Genomic DNA, 18,408 nt, shown 5'->3' on the forward strand with positions numbered 1-18,408 from the left:
CCCGGCCCGCCCCCCTGGCTGCTGGGAGCCCCATCGCCGGGGGTGCAGGCACCCCCCGCGATCGGGCTCCCAGCCGCCACCCCCGGCCCGCCCCCCTGGCTGCTGGGAGCCCCATCGCCGGGGGTGCAGGCACCCCCCGCGATCGGGCTCCCAGCCGCCACCCCCGGCCCGCCCCCCTGGCTGCTGGGAGCCCCATCGCCGGGGGTGCAGGCACCCCCCGCGATCGGGCTCCCAGCCGCCACCCCCGGCCCGCCCCCCTGGCTTCTGGGAGCCCCATCGCCGGGGGTGCAGGCACCCCCCGCGATCGGGCTCCCAGCCGCCACCCCCGGCCCGCCCCCCTGGCTTCTGGGAGCCCCATCGCCGGGGGTGCAGGCACCCCCCGCGATCGGGCTCCCAGCCGCCACCCCCGGCCCGCCCCCCTGGCTTCTGGGAGCCCCATCGCCGGGGGTGCAGGCACCCCCCGCGATCGGGCTCCCAGCCGCCACCCCCGGCCCGCCCCCCTGGCTTCTGGGAGCCCCATCGCCGGGGGTGCAGGCACCCCCCGCGATCGGGCTCCCAGCCGCCACCCCCGGCCCGCCCCCCTGGCTTCTGGGAGCCCCATCGCCGGGGGTGCAGGCACCCCCCGCGATCGGGCTCCCAGCCGCCACCCCCGGCCCGCCCCCCTGGCTTCTGGGAGCCCCATCGCCGGGGGTGCAGGCACCCCCCGCGATCGGGCTCCCAGCCGCCACCCCCGGCCCGCCCCCCTGGCTTCTGGGAGCCTTGTGGACCCCCAGCCTCTTTCTCATATTCTGAGTAATATCATCTCACCTTCGGAAAATTTTCAACTCCTTCTCAGACGATTGTACACCCCCAGTGTGCACAACCTCAGAGGGAGTAACCCCCTCTCTATTAGGAGTCACATCAGCCTCTTCCTCCCTGAATATTCAGAACAGTATATCACCGTTGTTTCTACTTCCAGTGAAACTGATTGTCATATCCTCCTCTCCCAAGCAGAAGTTGGAAACTCTCTCACGGGGGGTGTACACCGTTGTGATATAGAAATGAACATCGTCCTCTCCCGGGTTTACATCAGGAGCAAGTCTGTTAATCATTAATATTAATAATTATATTAATATTAATAATAATTATTGATATTAATGATCACAATAAAGAGAGTAAAAATGAATACTGGTTTAAAAGGTTAACCATTTGTAATCATAATTATTAGTAATATCACTATTAATAATAATATTAGGATATTAGCAATTAATGTGACTTAACTCAATACCCAGTGATGCTGGGAATACAATAATGATTAGTATTAGGAACTAATAATATTATTTGATGACATGAATATTAATAATTAATTGAAAGCAGGCATTATCATGTATTGAAAATCATTATCCATAATTAATAATGGTATCTTATGAATTTTTAGTATCATTGATAATGATTAAAATCGATCATTGATGATTAATAATCATATTATTATTCCTCATTCCACAGGAAGTGTAAACCTACTTGTGATGCTGTTCTTAATAACCAGGGTCGGAAAGCAGGACTTTAGTTTTAATATCGCAGTAGGTGTACACTCACCACGTGACACTGATCCTAATATGAACGGGGGTAGAGTATCACATGACTCCAATTATAGCAATGGATGGATAGCTACGCGGTAATATTGCTCCTAATATTCCCGGAAGAAGCCTTTGCTATTAGTCCGAATATGGCACTGAGGGGACAGTTTCTCTGAGATATAGTTCCTAGTATAAGGAGTTGGAGAGTATGATAATAATTCACAGGCTGTGTGCTCCCGCCCAGTGATATTGTAATTACTATCCTGGGAGGGAGAGGATGATATTGCACTCTGTACAGCAGGAGGCGTACACCCAGTCTGGGATATTGTTGTTAATATCCATGGAGGGGACAGGCTGATATTACTCGCAATGTGGCACACGGTGGACATTCACTCTGTTTCATCCTTCTCAATATTCCAAGGCCGAGAGACAGATATTAATCTCAGTATCACAGACACTGGACAACCCCTTGTGATACTCTTCCAAATATCCAGATCAGGTTGCCAGCAGCCACCCCCGGACGGCCCCCCTGGCTTCTGGGAGCCCCATCGCGGGGGGGTCAGGCACCCCCCGCGATCGGGCTCCCAGCCGCCACCCCCGGCCCGCCCCCCTGGCTTCTGGGAGCCCCATCGCCGGGGGTGCAGGCACCCCCCGCGATCGGGCTCCCAGCCGCCACCCCCGGCCCGCCCCCCTGGCTGCTGGGAGCCCCATCGCCGGGGGTGCAGGCACCCCCGGCGATCGGGCTCCCAGCCGCCACCCCCGGCCCGCCCCCCTGGCTGCTGGGAGCCCCATCGCCGGGGGTGCAGGCACCCCCCGCGATCCGGCTCCCAGCCGCCACCCCCGGCCCGCCCCCCTGGCTGCTGGGAGCCTTGTGGACCCCCAGCCTCTGTCTCATATTCTGAGTAATATCATCTCACCTTCGGAACATTTTCAACTCCTTCTCAGACGATTGTACACCCCCAGTGTGCACAACCTCAGAGGGAGTAACCCCCTCTCTATTAGGAGTCACATCAGCCTCTTCCCCCTGAATATTCAGAACAGTATCCCACCGTTGTTTCTACTTCCAGTGAAACTGATTGTCATATCCTCCTCTCCCAAGCAGAAGTTGGAAACTCTCTCACGGGGGGTGTACACCGTTGTGATATAGAAATGAACATCGTCCTCTCCCGGGTTTACATCAGGAGCAAGTCTGTTAATCATTAATATTAATAATTATATTAATATTAATAATAATTATTGATATTAATGATCACAATAAAGAGAGTAAAAATGAATACTGGTTTAAAAGGTTAACCATTTGTAATCATAATTATTAGTAATATCACTATTAATAATAATATTAGGATATTAGCAATTAATGTGACTTAACTCAATACCCAGTGATGCTGGGAATACAATAATGATTAGTATTAGGAACTAATAATATTATTTGATGACATTAATATTAATAATTAATTGAAAGCAGGCATTATCATGTATTGAAAATCATTATCCATAATTAATAATGCTATCTTATGAATTTTTAGTATCATTGATAATGATTAAAATCGATCATTGATGATTAATAATCATATTATTATTCCTCATTCCACAGGAAGTGTAAACCTACTTGTGATGCTGTTCTTAATAACCAGGGTCGGAAAGCAGGACTTTAGTTTTAATATCGCAGTAGGTGTACACTCACCACGTGACACTGATCCTAATATGAACGGGGGTAGAGTATCACATGACTCCAATTATAGCAATGGATGGATAGCTACGCGGTAATATTGCTCCTAATATTCCCGGAAGAAGCCTTTGCTATTAGTCCGAATATGGCACTGAGGGGACAGTTTCTCTGAGATATAGTTCCTAGTATAAGGAGTTGGAGAGTATGATAATAATTCACAGGCTGTGTGCTCCCGCCCAGTGATATTGTAATTACTATCCTGGGAGGGAGAGGATGATATTGCACTCTGTACAGCAGGAGGCGTACACCCAGTCTGGGATATTGTTGTTAATATCCATGGAGGGGACAGGCTGATATTACTCGCAATGTGGCACACGGTGGACATTCACTCTGTTTCATCCTTCTCAATATTCCAAGGCCGAGAGACAGATATTAATCTCAGTATCACAGACACTGGACAACCCCTTGTGATACTCTTCCAAATATCCAGATCAGGTTGCCAGCAGCCACCCCCGGACGGCCCCCCTGGCTTCTGGGAGCCCCATCGCGGGGGGGTCAGGCACCCCCCGCGATCGGGCTCCCAGCCGCCACCCCCGGCCCGCCCCCCTGGCTTCTGGGAGCCCCATCGCCGGGCGGTCAGGCACCCCCCGCGATCGGGCTCCCAGCCGCCACCCCCGGCCCGCCCCCCTGGCTTCTGGGAGCCCCATCGCCGGGGGGTCAGGCACGCCCCCCGATCGGGCTCCCAGCCGCCACCCGCGGCCCGCCCCCCTGGCTTCTGGGAGCCCCATCGCCGGGGGTGCAGGCACCCCCCGCGATCGGGCTCCCAGCCGCCACCCGCGGCCCGCCCCCCTGGCTTCTGGGAGCCCCATCGCCGGGGGTGCAGGCACCCCCCGCGATCGGGCTCCCAGCCGCCACCCGCGGCCCGCCCCCCTGGCTTCTGGGAGCCCCATCGCCGGGGGTGCAGGCACCCCCCGCGATCGGGCTCCCAGCCGCCACCCGCGGCCCGCCCCCCTGGCTTCTGGGAGCCCCATCGCCGGGGGTGCAGGCACCCCCCGCGATCGGGCTCCCAGCCGCCACCCGCGGCCCGCCCCCCTGGCTTCTGGGAGCCCCATCGCCGGGGGTGCAGGCACCCCCCGCGATCGGGCTCCCAGCCGCCACCCACGGCCCGCCCCCCTGGCTGCTGGGAGCCCCATCGCCGGGGGTGCAGGCACCCCCCGCGATCGGGCTCCCAGCCGCCACCCGCGGCCCGCCCCCCTGGCTTCTGGGAGCCCCATCGCCGGGGGTGCAGGCACCCCCCGCGATCGGGCTCCCAGCCGCCACCCGCGGCCCGCCCCCCTGGCTTCTGGGTGCCCCATCGCCGGGGGTGCAGGCACCCCCCGCGATCGGGCTCCCAGCCGCCACCCGCGGCCCGCCCCCCTGGCTTCTGGGAGCCCCATCGCCGGGGGTGCAGGCACCCCCCGCGATCGGGCTCCCAGCCGCCACCCGCGGCCCGCCCCCCTGGCTTCTGGGAGCCCCATCGCCGGGGGTGCAGGCACCCCCCGCGATCGGGCTCCCAGCCGCCACCCGCGGCCCGCCCCCCTGGCTTCTGGGAGCCCCATCGCCGGGGGTGCAGGCACCCCCCGCGATCGGGCTCCCAGCCGCCACCCGCGGCCCGCCCCCCTGGCTTCTGGGAGCCCCATCGCCGGGGGTGCAGGCACCCCCCGCGATCGGGCTCCCAGCCGCCACCCGCGGCCCGCCCCCCTGGCTTCTGGGAGCCCCATCGCCGGGGGTGCAGGCACCCCCCGCGATCGGGCTCCCAGCCGCCACCCGCGGCCCGCCCCCCTGGCTTCTGGGAGCCCCATCGCCGGGGGTGCAGGCACCCCCCGCGATCGGGCTCCCAGCCGCCACCCGCGGCCCGCCCCCCTGGCTTCTGGGAGTCCCATCGCCGGGGGTTCAGGCACCCCCCGCGATCGGGCTCCCAGCTGCCACCCCCGGCTCGCCGCCGTGGCTTCTGGGAGCCCCATCGCTGGGGTTGCATTCATGCCCCCCAATCGGGCTCCCCGCCGCCACTTCCGGCCCGCCCCCCTTACTTCTGGGAGCGCCATCACTGGCGGGTGAGGCACCCCCCGCGTTCTAGCCCTTGGCAGCCACCCCTGGCCCGCCCCCCTGGCTTCTGGGAGCCAGAATGAGATTAGTAAAAGGGACCATGGAAAGCTGACTTGCTCCTGAACCGTGGGAGGGTGGTGTGAGATGGTTCCTTTGATGAAGCAGAAAGCAGCCCTTGCCAGACACTAAGTCTGCCACTCCATTGACCTTGGACTCTCAGCCTCCAGACTGTGAGAAATTAGTATCCGTTGTTCATAAATCACTCAGTCTAGGTCAGGCACAGTGGCTCACGCCTGTAATCACAGCACTTTGGAAGGCTAAGCCAAGTGGATCAAGAGGTCAAAAAATCGAGACCATCCTGGCCAACATGATGAAACCAAATCTCTACTAAAAATACAAAAAAAAAAAAAAGAAAATGCCAGGTATGGTGGTGGGCACCTGTAGTCCCAGCTACTCAGGAGGCTGAGGCAGGAAAATCACTTGAACTCGGGAGGTGGAGCTTGCAGTGAACCGAGATCGCACCACTGCTCTCCAGCCTGAGCAACAGAGCAAGGCTCCATTTCAAAATAAATAAATAAATAAATAAATAAATAATAAATAATTAAAATAAACGTCCCAGTCTATGGCACTTTGTCATAGCAGCCTGAATGAACTAAGACAGCTCAGTATGAATCAAACAGAAGGCCAGGTCACAGGAACCTAAAGGAAGTCCTCCTAGAAGCAGAATGACATCAGGGAAGAAGGAACAATGGCAGGAGGGGCAAAATAGGACCTCAGGGCTGTTCTAGGACACCCACGTCCCAGGCTGTGAGGCTACCTGTGGAGCTTGGCATTCTGCCAACCCAGATCAGTGGCACAGGTGCCTACCGGGAGCTGTGCAGCAGACCCCCTCTTGCTCAAGGAGCCTTCTCAGGACCAGTCTTCCGGACTGGCATTGGACAAGAGCTTTACAAATGTCCTCACAATTGCATCCATGGGCAAGAAATTCCACTTCTAGAATCATTCTTAAAGAAGAAGAAAAATGTTTAAATAAATAAATAAAACAATAAAATTAGACTCATTCTTGGAATGTTGCCAGGATATAGCTTACAAGATAGGAAAACAAGCTCAAATTATAGGAGTGTATTTAATAAAAGAAAAAAAGAAAGAAAAGAATAGAACAGTCAGAAGATGGTCATATTCTAGAAGAGCTGCAGGAATAAGGGAATTAAAAACAATATGCTCCAAAACCCTTTAGAGAAGGTACGCTTGGGCTCCAGACATTTGGCCTGGTTTTTTGGACAAAAGTGGTGAATTGGTCCTCTCTCCCTCTCTCTCTTTCTCCCTCTCTATGTCCTTCCCTCCATCCCTCTATCCATCCCTTTCTCTCTCTCTCCCTCTCTCTGTCTCTCCCTCCCTCCCTTTCTCCCTCTCTATCTCCCCCTTTCTCTCTCTCTCTCTCTCCCACTCTCCCCCGCCCCCTTTCTCCCTGCCTGCTTCTCTGTCTCCTCCCTGCATCCCATACACATCATGGTAGAAAGGCCCCTTAGGATCATCCCACATCCTCTGTGGCCATCCACACCTGCCAACCTGCCCTCTGATCTGTATACTGTCCTGGTTTATTCTGCCCACCTGAAAAAGCTCGGCCATGCAGGTAGAAGATGCTGCTGTTCTATTTCCATGATGCCAAATGCCTAGAAATTAAGGGGAAAACGCATTCACCAAAAAAATGGGATTTTATGTTGAATCTTAGCATTTACTTCTGTTATCCTCCTTTTTTTCCTTTTGTTTAGGTCTGTGTCCTGGGAAGCTCTGGGATGAACATGACTCCTGAGCACAGACGCCGCCCTCACAGAGGTTCGTGTATGCTCGGCTTCATCCTCGGAACTTTACACTCACACTTGACTCGCCCACTTTATGTGTCTTTTTTTTTTTTTTTTTTTTTTGGCCTGACTTTTAGAAAACCAATCTGAGAATAAAGTTTAAAAAGAGAGTTTCTGAACCCTTAACTGAGGTCAAAATCTTGGAGTGAAAGCCAAAGATGCAGTGTCCAAGGAGTCAGGGGAATGGGGGCATCTTCGAACCCAGAATCAGTCAGCAGTGGGGAGAAAACAAGGGCTTCTATGTGCGGCTCCCTGATGAGCACTCGGAAAGCAAATGCGTTTCAGTCCAGAAGAAGGTCAAGTGAGGAAATGAGCTAAATGGGGCTTATTCCTTGCTCAGCCCTGAGACTAGGCTGGAGGCCCCAGGCAGGAGAGGGAGGGCCAGGCCCCATAAGCCTCTCCCCACGGAAAATGATGATGGGCCAGGAAGCTGCAGAGTGAGTCGACCTTCTTGCCCTCTCTGCAGAGGCCTGGCCCTTGTGAGTGAACCCCCTCACTCCCTCTTATTATTTAGTCTTGCTACTGTTGACATATTAAAGTTGGTGATCATTTGGAATATGAGTGCTAAACTGAATTTTGTTAATTCTAATAATTTATCAGAGCATTTTTATATTTCTAGGAAACAGAATTATACATTATCCTCAGAATTATTTTATCTTTCTTGTTAATAATAACAGTCCTTCAGTCGCCCTGCCTTCCCACTGGGTGTGAGTGCATCTCTGCTAATGTGGGGCATGAGAATGGATGCCAGAGGCAGAGCAAGCAGCTCAGAGGCCATAGCAGCTATTTATTTTTTTGTTTACTTATTTATTTATTTTGAGATGGAGTCTCACTCTGTTGCCCAGGCTGGAGTGCAATGGCGCGATCTCAGCTCACTGCAACCACCACTTCCTGGGTTCAAGTGATTCTCCTGCCTCAGCTTCCAGAGTAGCTGGGATTACAGGCACCCACCACCATGCCGGGCTAATTTTTGGTACTCTTAGTAGAGACGGAGTTTCACCATGTTGGCAAGGTTGGTCTTGAACCCCTGGCCTCGGGTGATTCACCCACCTTGGCCTCCTAAAGTGCTAAGATTACAGGCATGAGCCACCATGCCCGGCCCATTGTGGCATCTTAATCACAGAGTGAAGAAGGCCTGGACCCAGCGTGAAGATGATGAAAAGGGGGAAGAGCAGCTCTCTCACCTATAGTGCTGCCAGGCGCTTCCAACTTTCAACATAAGGGACACTAAATAGCTTTCCCAACGAAAACAACTGAGATGTTGGGTAAAACCTACAAAAATGCATCTTTGTAAGTGCATTACTGGGCTGGCATTGAAGGATGGAATCCACAGCAGTCGATAAGGAATTGGCGGGAACCAAAGTGGAATTTATTTTTCTGTTTAGACAGTTGCACAGAGGATGGGGCATCAGAAACAAAACCGGATGTCTCTCCAAAATGAGGTCAGAAATCTGACATCTTAGACTTAAAATAAAAGCCCACCTCAGAGCAGGAGCAGCAAGGAGAGCAGCTGTCCCTGCATTGGTGCTGGGTGGAGGGAAAACCACTGACCCTGAGAACCGATGAGAAACAGTCCTCCAGGAGTTCATGCTGGAAGACCTCGAGAGCATGGGTCAAATCGACGTGGCACCAGGCGGCTGCTAACTTCACCTCTACCCCATGTGAGTGAACATCTTTGCTGAAACAATGCAACCCTGTCCTCAAAATATCTCCCCACTTAAAATTCCAAGAAAGATAAGTCCCCGTGCAAAAAGTTACAAAACATAAGTAAACAAAGTACTGTGGATACATCCAATAATTCAAGAAACAAATTGAGCAGAGCCACAAAAATCCAAAATGTGGAAAAGATCAACTGCTGGCAAAGTATCCACTGCTGTTGCTCCCGTTAAGAGACTGTATTTCATAAAAAGCTAGACACGCCCCTCTGTGGCCTCACACTTGCCTTCTCAGGCATGTCTGCCCCAGAAATGCCTTTGCACTGCCTTCTCCAAGAGACACATACGGGGCAAGAATATTTAGGCAGTGATTGTAGACATAGAAAACACTTGAAAGCCACCCAAATACATCTCTATCAAGGAAAAAAGCTGGCATAGTCACATTGTGGAATATGATACAGCTGTGAAAATGAACTGCCGTTAGAAGCATCAGCAATGAAAAATTACAGTGAACAAAGGAAATTACTGAAAAATACACTGCTATTCCACATACAGTTCACAAACTATAACATATGATATGGCTGAATAATATACAGAGAAATGATATAACTTATGAAAAGCAAGACAAACATTAACACGTTAGTCCTATGTCTGGGTGAAGAAGGGAGACCCAGGTGATGAAAGAAGGGCGCATTGTAGCCTTTCAAGACACTCGATGCTAATGCATGATGACAACAGCGCAATTATTAATCTATCAGATTATGCATTCAGTTTTGTTTGTTTGTTTGCTTTTGAGGCGGAGTTTTGCTCATGTAGCCCAGGCTAGAGTGTAATGGCACGATCTCGGCTCGCTGCAACTTCTATCTCCTGGGTTCAAACAACTCTCCCACCTCAGCCTCCCGAGTAGCTGGGATCACAGGTGCCTGCCATGATGCTCAGCTAACTTTTTGTATTTTTTTAGTAGAGACGGGTTTCACCACATTGGCCAGGCTGGTCTTAAACACCTGACCTCAAATGATCCACCCGCCTCAGCCTCCGAAAGTGCTGGGCTTACAGACATGAGCCACCGTGCCCAGCCAAATTTTATAGACTCTTAGGTGTCATATATTTCATAATTAAACATAAAAAACTAAATGTTTACTGTAGTTTGTAAATGAAAGAGCAATAAAAATTGTTGCAAACTTTTAAACATCAAACCTGTTGTATAGCTCATAGTGACCCTCCTATTAAGCTGTGGTAAGCTCCAATTGGTATTTCATTGTTATTTTCTAAAAACTAGGTGAACAGATGAAAAACAGAATTCAGTTTTAAAACAAGATATTAAGATAATGTTACTGGTTGAAAGTGTCCAGGTTGTTGGTGCCTTGAACCAAGAATTGGACGCAATGCAAAAATGGAGCAAGGAAAGAATGAAGCAGCAAAGCAGACATTTACGGAAAATGAAAGCACGCTCCACAGGGTGAGAGCGCCTGAGCACAGGGGGCCCGTTACTGAAGTTTCTAGGGCTTAAATCCCCTCTCGAGGTTTCCATTGGTTACTTGGTGTGTACCCTACGTAAATGAAGAGGATGAAGTAAAATTACAAAGTCATGTACTCGGTGTAAGCCCTGTGTAAATGGAGAGGATATTTCTTGTCATACCGCAAGAGTTTCCATTTGATTTCGTTCTCGGAAGTCAAGGTGAATCGGCCTTACGTTCCTGCCTCCAGACCCTTTTCTCCTGCCTCCGTGGAATGGATGGCAGGACATGGAAAATGGTTTTGTCCAAATGACATGTCCCAGGGCACTGGCAGCTGAGGACAAGAGGGAACCAGTTGGTGTCACTGAGGAACGCTCACCCGTGTCTCCACACCGCACAGAACAAAGTGAGTGTCCTTGTCCTGAACCCTCTGAAGTGAGTATCTCGCCTCAGGGCTTTCATGAAACCCTTTTTAGGAGAGGCTCCTTCTCTCTCCTTCTGCAGCCACAAGGCAGCAGGGATAGCCCCTCTCTCGCTGAAGTTCTTCTTAAAAAAACAAAGAGAATAGAATACTAGAATTAATGTAATGAATAATAAAATAATGAAAATGAAAGTATGTTTCACAGAAGCAGCTCTGGAATTTCATGTATTGGTGGCATTAAAAGCAGAAAATGGGCCTATAGGCCTGGCGGGGTGGCTCATGCCTGTAATCCCAGCACTTTGGGAGTCTGAGGCAGGTGGATCACGAGGTCAGGAGATCGAGACCATCCTGGCTAACACAGTGAAACACTGTCTCTACTAAAAATACAAAAAATTAGCCATACATGGTGATGGGGCCCTGTAGTCCCAGCTACTCGGGAGGCTGAGGCAGGAGAATGGCGTGAACCCGGGAGGCCGAGCTTGTAGTGAGCCGATATCGCTTCACTGCACTCCAGCCTGGGCAACAGAACAAGACTCTGTCTAAAAAAAAAAAAAAGAAAGAAAAAAGAAAATGGGCCTATAGAGCTCCATTTAATGGCAAAAAATTAAGGAAAGAATAAAAAGACTCTGCTAATAATGGTGACGTGAGCTGCTCATATTGTCATTTTCTCTGGGACCTAATATTGGGGAGGAGGTGGGACCACCTGCCACCAGGCTCCAGGTGATTTTCGGGCTGTTCCCCCAAATCACTGCAGCCTCTTCCCTGCTGGTCCCTTGATCCTGCTGCTGTGCCGGGCGTCCTGAGTGGCAGGAGGCACCTCGGCAGCTTCCAGTGGGATAGGCCTGCGGCATTCTGAGCCTGAATGTCGTGATCACTAGGAAGTAAGGAGACATAAGCAGGAAGGGTTCAGGGATGGAGCGGCCGCTTCTCAGGGATCAGTCTCGGGCCCGAGCTGAGAAGAATCCCCTTTCAGGACGATGGCTCCAGGCTGAGGTCAACGCTGTTTCTGTGCGTTATGATGACTGACCTGCATCCACAGGGAAGCGTATCCGGGCTCCTTTTTCCCAGGCAATGTTGGGAATACCTTGAAATGGGCACTGGTGGATTTCAATTCCAGCCTTCCAGAAGCCACTCCAAATGGAAATGGAGCTAACGGATGCAGGTGGAGTAAGTAAACAACTTTAGGTCCCAAACAACAATTTTCACATACAATATAGTGTACAGGGAAAAATAAAGCCTTGGGACCCCAACTCACAGCCAAAACGGAAAAAAATCATTAAGTTGGAAGCTGAATCATGCAAGAAACTGCCTTTCCTTTTGTTCCTAAGCAGATAGTTACAGATAGCTACATCTCCACAGGAAGCTGGTCTATGTTCACCTTATCTTATATAAAGGCTTATGTAGAGGACTGATTTACCGCATGTGAGATGAAGACGTAACTGATCCTTCCCCATCTGCTCTCTTTCTCTTGCAACCTGAGGAAGACCACAGGTTCCTTCTCTCCCCTCCTGCCCACCATTTTCCTCCAGCCCACCCTTCCCCTCCAGCCCACCCTTCCCTCCTGCCCACTCTTTTCCTCCAGCCCAGCCTTCCTCTCCAGCCCAGCCTTCTCCTCCAGCCCGCCTGGAAGAGGAAGAGGTCTGCAGCTTACATCAGAATCTCGAAGTTGACACCCAAAAAAGGTAAAAGATCCTGCGGGATGCTGGCATATACAACTAATGAGATAACGCTCTGGGTGTACATCCTAGCATACAGGAAGAGCATTCTTGTTCATGGCGGTGGTTTCAAATATTTCAGTGAGTTTTCCCTTGAATGCCTCAGTTGGGAGCCACTTCAGTTCAGCGCAGGAAGCAAGGGAGCTTCAAGGACTGGTAGTTATGAATTCAAGCTTATACACAGCGACAGATCACAGGTCTGTGGAAGATACTGGTCAATCAATATACAGAGGTAGCATTCCATAAGTGAAGCATAGGGAATATCTGACTTCATCTGACAAGGCTAAAATCATGATTGTTTTTCTAACTGGGAAATTTATGTAACTTATTTGCCAATAAACAACCATCTCTCTCTCCCCATTTTCTGACATAACGCTAGTCGTTAGAGAAATGTTCCGATGATGTTCATGAAAGAACAAACCAATGTCTTCCGCTTTAATACCACCTATTTCACACATATGACTCTTGCTGCTTCCATGTGACACTAAAAATATCGGGAGTGCCAGGAAGTCTCTTTAATCATCGTTCTCCAACGTGCTCAGGAGATGAAGTCATTCTGTGAAGTGGACTTCAGTTGACACCACTGAGAAAATGTCCTAGAGAAAGTAAAACTTGTAGTGGCCTCATACTTTACAGAAATAATCCAACTTCTTTCTTTCATTTCTTTCCGGTTTTTGGACATTAATTGTAATTGGTTCAGGGCGACCTGTTTCTGCATCAAAGTCTTGGGAAGCTTCCATCTGTTTTTATATTATATTATATTATATTATATTATATTATATTATATTATATTATATTATTTAGAAATAGAGTCTCACTGTGTCACTCAGGCCAAAGTGTAGTGGTATGATCACGGCTCACTGCAGTCTCAACCTCCCAGGCTCGAGCCAATCCTCAGGCCTCCACCACCTGAGTAGCTGGGACTGCAGGTGTGCCACCATGTCCTGCTAACGTTTTATTTTTATTTTTTTATTTTTTGTAGAGACAGGATCTCGTTATGTGGCCAAAGCGGGTCTCAAACTCCTGGTCTCAAGCAATCCTTGTGTCAGCCTCCTAAAGGGCTGAGATTATAGACATGAGCCATGGCACGCAGCTGATTTATTATTTTATTTTCTCAGAACTCTATGCAACCTGATTCTTAATACATAAGGAAAGAGAAGCCAGTCAAAAGTGGAAGTAGTTGCACACAATGAAAGTGTCATTTGGCACTTAGACAAGAGAGGCGGATTATAAAAATGAAAGATCTACATGTCGCAATTGGCTGTGGGCTTGGACTCCAGCACTTTTTATTTTTATTTTTTTAGGAGATAGTGTCTCACTCTCTTACTCAAGCTGGAGTGCAGTGATATAATCATAACTCACTGTTATCTCAAACTCCTGAGTTCAAGTGATCCTCCTGCCTCGACCTCCCAAGTACCTGGGACTACAGATGTGCCATCGCTCCAGGTAATTTTTTTTTTTTTGAATTTTTGTAGAGACGAGGTCTCCCTGTGTTGCCCAGGCTAGTCTCAAACATGTGACCTCAAGCAATCGTTCCCCCTTGGCCTCTAAAGCGCTGGGGTTATAGGTGTGAGTCACTGGACCCGGCCAAGAAACCAACCCCACCTGTTTTCTATATAAAGTTTAGCATCTAGATACCAAGCAAAATAAGTTTTCAAGATCAAGGAGTCTGAAGGGAAGCTGCTGGGAGGGGAATGGGCTCAAGGCAGCGTTTTCTGGTCTACAGTTTTGCTTATTCTTGGACTTTCCAAAGTCCTGAAAGAAGCAGAAGGAAAGTGAGAAGAGAGGAAGAGGCAGGAGGAAAGGAGGAGGGCTGCACCTCTGCGGTTGCAGATTAGCCCAAGCCGGCTCAGTGGCTGGGAAGGAAGGGAGGAAACCCCCAAGGCCGAAGGTGGAGTCAGAGTCCTGGGTCCAGCAGAGACTGGACAGGAGGAGGGTGCCGGGAGCCAAAGACCTTCCTGCTAGCACTGCAACCTCTTAAACTGCTTAGGCTTTTATCTAAATTTGATATGTCCGCATTTTGTAGACCTCCAAACCAAGTCACTCAGGGTAACCCAGACAGGAAGGGGAGGATGATAGGAGAAGGTGCCCCACCTGATGATGCCCTTCTGGCTTTTATCCATTCCTGGGAATGACTCTTTCTCCAACTCGGGGGATACCCCTATGGGAGAATACAGTGGCGTGGACCAGCAGTGGAGAATTCCAAGTCCAAAAAACGATTGGCATTTTCAAGGAAAGTAAGAAATCATCCTGCATATATGAAATATTGGGAAAAAGGTTGTTACTAATAATTCTCAAGCGACCACTCTGGTGAGACTAGGTTTCTCTGGGGATGTGTGGAGCAGGGTGTATGTACCGAGTGAGCACATCCCACCCTTCAGACTCCTTCAGCTCCTGTCTACTGTAGCAGTCAGAGGGCAACTCCTGTCCTCATCTCCTCTGAGCGACCCACTCACTCATTCACTCACTCATTCATTCACTCGTTAACTCATTCACTCACTCACTCATTCACTCATTCACTCCTTCACTCGCTCACTCACTCATTCACTCACCCTTTTACTCACTTGCTCATTCATTTACTCATTCACTCACTCATTCACTGACCCATTCACTCACGCACTCACTCATTCACTCACCCATTCATTCACTCATTCATTCCCTCATTCACTCACTCAGTCATTCCCTAACTCACCCTTTCACTCACTCACCCATTCACTCATTCACTCACTCATTCACTCACTTATTCACTCACTCACTCATTTCCTCATTCATTCACTCAATCATTCACTCACTCAAATCATTCACTCATTCACTCACTCATTCACCTCTTCACTCACTCATTCACTCATCCTTTACTCACACACTCACTCATTTATTGACTCATTCACTCACTCACTTGTTCATTCACTCACTCAATTCTTCACTCCCTCATTCACTTGTTCGCTCACTGACTCATTCACTCACTCTTTCCCTCACCCATTCACTCACTCACCCACTCATCTGTTCACTCACTCATTCACCCACTCACCCATTCACTAAGTCACTCATTCATTCACTCACTCACTCATTCACTCACTCACTCACTCACTCATCACTCATTTATTCCCTCGGTCACTCACTCATTCACTCACTTATTCACTTGCTTATTCACTCACTCATTCACTAAGACGCTCATTCATTCACTTACTCACTTATTCACTCACCCATTCACTCACTCACTCATTCACTCATTGACTCCCTTGGCAATTCATTCACTCACTCACGGTCACTCATTCAGTCATTTACCCACTCACTCACTCATTTCTCCTTCCCTCATCCACTCACTCACTCATTCACTGACTGACTCACTCACTCACCCATTCACTCATTTACTCACTCATTTACTCCTTCACTCACTCACTCACTCCCTCCCTCCCTCCTTCATTCATTCATTCAGCAGCACCCATGACAGGTTCACTCTGTCCTGGGCTCTGCTGTTGCCCTGGGACTGCAGCAGGGAATAGTCAAAGATCTCTGAATCCACGGCATTCAGAGTTCAGCCAGGGGACCTTTCGAGAAGCCCAGCAGATAGGTGAAATGCCCCATGTGTGACACTGACGAGGATGTTTTAAGAGCAGCAGGGAGGGAACAGGAGTGTGCATGGAGCCCAAAATTTCTAAGAGGGTGATCTGGGGAGGCCTCACCGTGCAGGAGACCTTGCAGGACAGACCTGTGGAAAGTGGGCAGAGTCGGTAGGGAGAGGAGGGCCTGGGTTGAGGAAAGAGCAGGCTAGGCCTGAGGTTGTCGGGTGCCTGCATGGGCCTCTGGGCAGCACCAGGATCTGAAGGGACCAGAGGACAGGCCAGTGTGGCTTGTGTGGGGTCTGTGACTCCGAGTCAGCAGAGAAGATGCCTGAATTACATCCTGATAGGTGCACCCTGACTTTGAAGCTGAGGACACCCGAGACATGGAGGTGGGGTGGAGGTTGGGGCAGAGCAGGGGATGAGGAGGGAGCCTGTTCCGGTCCAGGTCAAAGGTCGTGGCCTGGCCCTAGTGGCTCCAGATGCAATGAAGAGCCAATGGGGACTTTCCTGAGGGACTTAGATGCCAGGGTGGAAGAGCACTGCAAGGCTTCAGCCTGAGCCCCTGGGAGGATGGAGTCACCAGGAGCTGAGGTAAGGAAGATTGAGCGATGGGGGGTTGTGTGGGGGGTGCAGAGGCCTGAGCTCAGTTTGGCCCCTGCAGATTTGAGATGCCCACTCCATGCACAGGCCGAGACAGCAGAGAAGGGGAAGAGGCTGCAGCTCAGGTAGCCCTGGGATGTGCAGCCCCACATGCTGGGGCACTGGGTCATGGTGTCCTCATGGCTGGTAGCTGCTTCCCTCCTGGGATGCCAGAACTCCTTTAGGGCACATCGGCAACTCCTGCGCTCACCACTGAGGGGAAGTGGGAAGGGCAGCTGTCCCTATGCATGTTCTCCTTCACCTTGTCCTAGGCAGGTCCCAGGCAGCACCACCCTCCCAAGTGGCTCCCCTTGGCCGCTGTCTCTAGTGTTCACAGCCAGACCCTAGAAGAGGGCTGGACTCAGCGGCTCACTTCTGATGAATAGAACCAGGCAAAAGAGATGGCGGTCTCTCCTGAGATTGGATTGGGAGGAGCTGAGGTTCTGTCCACTGGAACTCTCCCCCTGGCTCTTGGTAGGTGCTAGTTCTGGCAAAGCCAGTCACCCGCCCAGGGCAGAGGGCAACCTGAAGCTGATGCCACAGAGAGACTGGGGCCTTCAGTCCAACAGCCTGCAAGCAACAGAATCCTGCCAGCAACACAGAAGTGAGCATGGAAGCAGCTCCTCCCCTGATGAGCCTGAGCCTTCAGAAGACACAGCAGCCCTAGGCAGACACCTGCTGCAGCCCTGGAGAGCCCCTGGGGCAGAGGGCCCAGTGAAGCCTGCCTGAACTCCTGGCCCAAGGAGTAATTAATCATTCCTGGGGTATAAGTGTGTGCTGGTGTGGGCCTTTGGAGTAATCTGTCAAGGGACAATAAAGAACAAGCACACACCTCAGGTCCTACTGGGTGGAAGCTGTACGGTCAGCACCGCATGTAATATCTTCCTCTTAAATTAGAAGATTCATTGCTAAGGCCAAAGTTAAAAAAAAATAAAAAACAAAAAACTCTAGTTGTAGCAACATTGAAATACATGACTTTCAAAAAAAAGAAAAAAAAAGCCATAGCTATTCTTTTCCATCTTTGCTACAGGTATATATTAATATATGTTAATTCCCTGACTGACTGAGCAAGGGGCCAAACTCATAAGAACAGATGTGTGAGGACCGTCAGTGACCACCCTGACCCCAGCCCTTATACGCAGACAAACTTTTGAACATAATCCGTAACCTTGGGGGTCTTGACACTCTAAATTTTATTGTTTTTCATTAGCTATTTCTATTCCCTAAACAATACCTGTTCATCGCAGAGAAAAATGGCATTGCCTATACTAAGCAAAAGAAAGGAAATAAAATGCTCAGAAACATTTACATATGTATGCAGACTCACACACACACACACACACACGCACGCACTCACACACAGGCTCGCACTGCGTCTAGGCCTGCCTTTTCACTTATTTGTATGTCCTGAACATATTTCCATGTCAGTAGACACATATCTTTGTAGCGGTAACAGCAAATAAATATTATTGCAGCGCATATTTTTACCATCATTTATTTAACTCATCATGTTTGAACTGTTAGGTTGTATCTATCATTTTCTGTATTACAGACAATTTGATGACAAATGACCAATCCCCTAATGTTCAATATAAAAATATCAATTGTATAAGGAGATAACGGGTATTTGGCTAAAATAAAATTCAGTGTGGCCCACCTTCTCCACATGTAACATGCTCTAAAAAGGCATGAATAATTAAATTAGCCCTTCTATTCTCCAGCACAGATCCTGAGCCCAGCTGTGGGTGCAGGTGCTTAGAGCCTCGGTCTGCTCTTCTGCCCGCCA

At 50.3% G+C, this 18,408-nt stretch overlaps 1 protein-coding gene across 1 annotated transcript in view; it reads left to right on the forward strand.

Moving 5' to 3' along the window:
• The first annotated feature begins 5,244 nt into the window (after positions 1–5,244).
• The window catches only part of LOC144329706 (uncharacterized), a 210,928-nt gene continuing 197,764 nt past the window's right edge, over positions 5,245–18,408 (forward strand). Inside the window, exon 1 of the mRNA XM_077938669.1 lies at positions 5,245–5,318. Within this exon, the coding sequence (XP_077794795.1) occupies positions 5,245–5,318 (74 nt within the window). The remainder of the gene's footprint in view (positions 5,319–18,408) is intronic.

This window comes from Macaca mulatta, chromosome 7 (genome assembly GCF_049350105.2).
Source record: "Macaca mulatta isolate MMU2019108-1 chromosome 7, T2T-MMU8v2.0, whole genome shotgun sequence".
In the NCBI taxonomy this organism is placed as follows: Eukaryota; Metazoa; Chordata; class Mammalia; order Primates; family Cercopithecidae; genus Macaca; species Macaca mulatta.